General features: G+C 36.6%; 1 protein-coding gene across 5 annotated transcripts; it reads right to left on the minus strand.

Annotated features, from left to right (window-relative positions):
* Positions 1–2,147: 2,147 nt before the first annotated feature.
* On the minus strand, positions 2,148–5,166 carry LOC103425327 (calmodulin-binding receptor-like cytoplasmic kinase 2). Of its 5 annotated transcripts, none has more exons than XR_011579307.1 (6): positions 4,594–4,825; positions 4,287–4,521; positions 3,941–4,152; positions 3,649–3,761; positions 3,135–3,239; positions 2,148–3,030 (listed from the first exon to the last, which is right to left on the minus strand). XR_011579307.1 is itself a non-coding variant. In XM_070819090.1 (6 exons), the coding sequence occupies exons 4-6, from the start codon at positions 4,026–4,028 to the stop codon at positions 3,204–3,206; spliced, it is 237 nt and encodes a 78-aa protein (XP_070675191.1). In that variant the 5' UTR covers positions 4,029–4,152; positions 4,241–4,521; positions 4,594–4,760; positions 4,976–5,166; the 3' UTR covers positions 3,028–3,203. The 5 variants fall into 5 exon arrangements, 4 of the variants coding, with proteins under 4 accessions (XP_070675191.1, XP_070675188.1, XP_070675189.1 ...); XM_070819090.1 differs by adding an exon at positions 4,976–5,166 and having other exon boundaries at positions 3,028–3,239; positions 4,241–4,521; positions 4,594–4,760; XM_070819087.1 differs by having other exon boundaries at positions 3,028–3,239; positions 4,594–4,837.
* Positions 5,167–6,330: the final 1,164 nt, after the last annotated feature.

Genomic DNA, 6,330 nt, shown 5'->3' on the forward strand with positions numbered 1-6,330 from the left:
ATCAATGATCGGGTAATAACCATTTGTAAATCCAAGTTAAATACACAATATATAACATGGGAGTTTTTCATATGCAAAATATTTATTACATAATATTAAAGTCTACTCACCTGTGCTCCGAGCAAAGCCTGAACCCATGTTGTGTCACCGTCACTAAGGTCTTCCTCAATCAAATTGAAAATCTTAATTTCATAAAGAAATAAATATGTCACTATTAATCCTTATATAGTAACCCACATATAGTCCTTTATTTTGAATCTCTAGGTTTCCGATGTTAGGCTAGGAAAGGGATCATATCCGGATCCCTTCCACCAAATCCATCCAATCAATCAATCCGGACCCTTGAAATTTGATCCAACGGCTACAAATAGGGGACCCCTTTAAAAGTTATAATAACTTTAACCGTTAGATCAAATTTCAAGGATCTGGATTAGGTGATTGGATGGATTTGGTGGAAGAGATCCGGAGATGATCCCTTTCCATTAGGCTAAACATCAGTTTACCCCAAATTTTTAGAAAATTGTATAAAAGGTCGTACCCAGTGCACAAGGCTCCCGCTTTACGCAGGGTCTGGGAGAGGTGAATGTCGGCTAGCCTTACCCCCATTTATGGAGAGGCTGCTCCCAAGTCTCGAACCCGAGACCTACCGCTCATGAGCGAAGGCACTTGCCATCGCACCAAGTGCGACCTCTCTTTTAGAAAATTGTATAATAAACAAAATGAACATCGGTTTACCTCGAAATTTGCAATAGGTTGCTATACTCAAATCTCAAAATACTCAAACTATAGATTGAAAATATAAGAAGATATCAAGCAAGAGCAGCTACATGCAAGTGGTCCTCTATTACAGTGGTAGAGAACAGTGTTGCCCTTGCACCATGGCGTGGGTTCGAACCCCGTCAGTTCCCTAATCTAACATCTAGTTTAACAATTATATCGTTTGACAAAAAAAAAAAAAAAAAAAAAGCAAGAGCGGCTGCATATAGAGGATGTTATTCTATCGTGATCGAATTGCAATGATTCCTCTTTCATACGTCCAAACTCAACTCAATCCTCCTTCTATATAATACTCATATAATCAAATAAAGTAAAAAATACTTGCACTAAAATCAAAACTGAAAATAGAAATGACCTTCACACTTCAAATTTTTCTACCAACTTATTCTCAAAACTAATAGGTTCACTTCAAGGCTCAACTAACTAATGAAATTCTAGTTGCCTAGGCTTCAAAGGCACACAACTTCCAAACGAAAACACAGGAAAACAAGAAGATGATGAAAGAAAATTCTCACTCTAGCCCAAGTAAGTCCAAATTTCAGGTCTCGACACTATTGATACAACAAGGCATGTTATCAGCATCCGTTGAAATGCAAAGGTCCAAGAACCAATGTTCTGATATCATCAAAAGTTGTCACACCCCCATCTTGAGATACGCCAAGGATCAGCATGTAGCAGCTGAAAGTAGCATTACAACAATACATAGAGCTAATTGGGACTCATACATAATAGGCAACGAAATTACAACAAAAGGGAATAAACCCTACTCTCGAGTGCACTGCACATGCCAACTACACCCCTTGAAAACCTCTTCTAGAATCGCTACCTGTTACTCTGTAAAACAACCCTACGCAGTGGAAATGGCGCATTGAACAAAGAAAAAACTCGAATAAGTTGCGAAACTCGTGTAAGCGACAATAATACAACATATGTGATTAACAAAAACATTTTGGAATCCTTATATATATAAAATAATCCTCACTCATAAATCTTGATTGATCCACACAGGCATCCAATTGTAATTTCTTTCATGTATAATAAAATCATAGGGCTGGAGCAACATCATCAAGCCCTGCTTTCTAGAACCTTTCATGGAACTAGACAACAAGGATACACGAAATACGGTTCCAAAACCTCTCATTCAACTGAACAGAAGTAGCATTCATATTTACAATCATATTTACACATATATATATATATATATATATATATATATATATATATATATATCATTTCGCAATCATTTCAAACATATATATATATATATATATATATCATTTCACAAAGCAAATTGATGATCATGTCATAGTACACCGTCACTAAAATCTTCCTCAATCAAATGGAAAATCCTAATTTAATAAAGAAATAAATATGTTAATATATAATCCTTGTATAGTAACCAACATATAGTCATTTACTAGCAAAACAGCCCGTGCGTTGTTGCAGGTTTACATCTCTATTTACTTACATATGTACCTTCATATTTACAATCATATTTACACAAATATACCATTCAGAACTTTCGACTCTCTTCTTTGAAACTTCAGAGGTTTATTCCCCTTGCTTAGAAATTGGAATAAAACTGTAATTATTGAGGTGATTTTTTTTAATTGCTAAAAAATTGGATACTTTCTCCAATTAGTGTAACATCTCACATCGTCCAGAGGAGTGGATCATGTAAGCCTTATATGTATATTCTCATCTCTACCTAGCACGAGGCATTTTTTGGAGCTCACTGGCTTCTGGTTCCATCGAAACTCTGAAGTTAAGCGAGTTCACGCGAGAGTAATCCCATGATAGGTGACCCACTAGGAAGTTCTCGTGTGAATTCCTAGAAACAAAACCGTGAGGGCATAGTGAGGACCTAAAGCGGACAATATTGTGCTACGGCGGAGCCAATCCTTGGTCAAACGTGTGCCGACGAGGACGTTGGGCCCCCTAAGGGGGGTGGATTGTAACATCCCACATTGCCCAGTGGAATGGATCATGTAAGCCTTATATGTAACTTCCCACATTCCTATCTCTACTTAGCACGAGGCTTTGTGGGAGCTCACTGGCTTTGGGTTCTATCAGAACTTCGAAGTTAAGCGAGTTCGCGCGAGAGCAATCCCATGATGGGTGATCTACTGGAAAGTTCTCGTGTGAATTCCCAGAAACAAAACCGTGAAGGCATAGTCGGAGTCCAAAGCAGACAATATTGTGCTATGGCGAAGTCGAGCCGGAGATATGGTGGGGGCCCAGGCCGGGATGTGACTGTTAGTTTTCAAATACATTTAATAAGAAATGTCAAAAACAAATATATGCTAATCTACAAAATTAAGTATGCCATGAAGAGAAAAATAATAATTACAACTTACAAATGTTAAAGCAAACATATGAGGAGAAAGTAGACTCTTCAAATTGCTAATCTCACATTTTCCTCTAAGCTAACCACAATAAACTCTTTTACCATAATTCTTAGCCTGCACATATGAATAAAGGTTAGAATTCACATCTTATAGTAAACAGAAATATACTCTCATTCTGCTAAATTGTGAATTGAGAAAAACAAATGCATAGATGTAGGAAAAGATTTATAAGATCTTAAAAAATGTAAAAAAAAAGGGTAATCATCATTTTATAAATGCTTTATTATACTTTGTACCTGACCAAACATTGCATCTGTGTTAAAAAACATAAGGATAGAACTTGAAGTGTTCTTAAAATGCAAACCCAATTGCTTGATGTTTTGAGGCTGCTAACTCATTAGTCATTGCAGCAATTTGGAATTGAAACAACGACATCTTTCGAACAACAGATATCATGAATTTTCTATAATTGGTGCAAACTTCCCAATATAAATAATAAAGACAAATGCATATTCTTGAGTACCTTGTATACAGTTCCAAAACCGCCTCGACCTATCTTATTACTCGGATGAAAATTATCCGTCGCGGATCTTAATTCATTGTAGGAGAAAGCCTTGATATTTTCCAACACATTCTCTATGCAACACACAAAACAATCAATCAATTTTCCAGCACATTTTCTATGCAACACACAAAACAATCAATCAATCACAATAACAATGATGATCTAGCAGAATCACATGAACAAAAAAACCACAGTAGGGAGGTAAAAAAATAACAAACCAGAAAGTGGGAATATTTAACCATGTCCGTACCATTAAGATCATGGCCAAATCGACCAGAACCAGAACAAGATTTCCTTTTCCTCTCAGCAACCGAAGCACCAAAGCAGCTGCAACGCATATTAACTTGTCCACAATAATCAAATCCTACCTTCTGGGTTCTCTCAAATGTACAGAAAAACAACGCCCTTTTGATCAGAGAGCCCTCCCTAATCAGATTTGGACCGACCCATGTTGCCAAAATCCTAAAATTCACAACCAAATAATCACAAAGATCTCCTCAAAACACCAAAAGTTCAAACTAATAAGATTTGAAAATTCCGAAAAACCCACCTCGTGGATTTGCAGATTACCAATCAAGTTTTGATGTCCTAATTACCTTTAGCATCTTTTTTCTGTCAGCAACCATTGAGAGCGAAAGAGAGCTTGAAATTCTCTGTTTAAAATATATATAAAGATGCTCTTTTATGGAGATTCTGAGACGACCCACGATAGTGGAGGTGTTGGGCGAGTTGATGATGTTCATAACCCCTTTGTGGATTGTTGCGATTGTGATTGGGGGTTTTGTTGGGTGGGTGTGGAAGGCCAAATGAGTGAGCTTGGTTGGCTGAGAGCTGTGCAGAAATCAAACGATATCAACGAGGGTTTTCAAGATTCCAAATGTAAGGAAGAGAGAAGAAATCTACCTTTGGGGCCGTCTGAGTGGTGGCGGTGGCTGCTAGAATTGATAAAGAACTGAAGAGATTTTTGGTACCGGATTTTTTTAGAGAGTTGGAGAGACCGAGATATCCATAATGGAAGCAATAGAAAAGCTTTCCCCGAGATGACCAACCAAGGGCAAAATTGCACTCCACTATAAAATCACACCAAAATTAGAAAACATTGAAGAAAATGAGGCGCAAATCCATCTGAACACTATAGGTCAATAGTAACCCAAAAAACTGAGTTTTAGTATATATAATTTTGAATCGCTAGGTTTCGAAGTTAGGCTAAACATTGGTTTATCGAAAACTGTAAAATAAATAAATAAATAAATTTTAGGGAATGATATCAAAGACTAATACTAACCGCCATGTCACCAAGCCGTCAAAACATCTTCGTACCTGGAACCACAATAATTTTTTTTTTTTTTGACAAATGTAAATTTATTACCAAACCAGAAAACTTATACATAGAGAGGCCCAATCACAACTTTAAGCTCAAAACATAGAGATGGACCCTAAAACCAAAATAAAATATAGCTCAAATCAATATTTCGAGCTTAAACAGAAAACAAAGAAACCCTAACAGCCGCTACTAACGTCCTTTTATCACCACCTCTGGAATATGAAACAACAAAGACCTTAAGGACGTAGCCGCAACATGAGATCTATAGAGGACGATTTTGTGGCATCCTATGTGAGCCATCAACAAGCATCGTCCTCGGATGATCAAAGAAAGGGAGAAACATGACCCATAAACTCACGAACCCGCCACCTCAGACGTGAGGCTAAAGAAGGGCATTAGCAACAAATAAAGAGAAGAAAACATAAAAAGCATTAGGGTCAAAAGTTGAAGAAATCGAAAAGACCCTAATCCCCAACAAATAGAAGCATCCCACCGCTTGTTCTCTTGCTACCCACCTCCGAAGTTGCCTGCAAGCCAAGGTGGGCATTGAGTGTCCAAAATAACCCAAAAATGGAAAACTGTCCCCAAGCAAAAATCAGATCTTAGATTTTCGCTGCTGATTAAGACCTTAAAATTAAAATCCCAATTTGGATCCAACCTTGCAAGATCTAATATTTGCTTAAGGGAAGTGGAAGGTGGTAGGGAAGGAAACGGAGAAAATGAACCAAATGCAGAAAATTGATGGAAGTATGGAAAGATGGGGTTAAAAGACATGAGAGAGAAAGAAAAAAAGAATAGAAAAGAAAGCAGATCATATTTGAGGAGGGAAAAGGAAAAAGCTCTCGCAAAAGGAAAGAAAAGCTTTCTTGGAACCACAATAAATTACTCATAAGATTTAACTCAGTAAGCACCTAGAACCATAAGCAGAAGAGTGGGACGAAAATACTGTTCGAAGGATATATCATCGCTAGCCTCTATCTGTTAATCAAGTTAGTATCATTTTCATTTTTATTTGTTATAGTTTTCATTCTTTATTGGAAGTATATTTCCTTATTATATTTAGTTATTTTCATATTCTGTTATTATTTAATTTCTAAATTGTTCTCCAACAAAGATTTAATTATCACATAATAATAATAATAATAATAATAATAATAATCATTTAGAGTTAATATTTTAATTAACTTCATTCCTTTAAAGTAGGATGTTTAGGCAAACATATGGGAATTCGAGAAGTGGATAACCCCACGTCTATGAAGTTGAGATGGTGTAGTTACTAAATGCCTACAATTACTAACTACTACCCATGATAGGTG

Source organism: Malus domestica, chromosome 03 (assembly GCF_042453785.1).
Source record: "Malus domestica chromosome 03, GDT2T_hap1".
Lineage (NCBI taxonomy): Eukaryota > Viridiplantae > Streptophyta > Magnoliopsida > Rosales > Rosaceae > Malus > Malus domestica.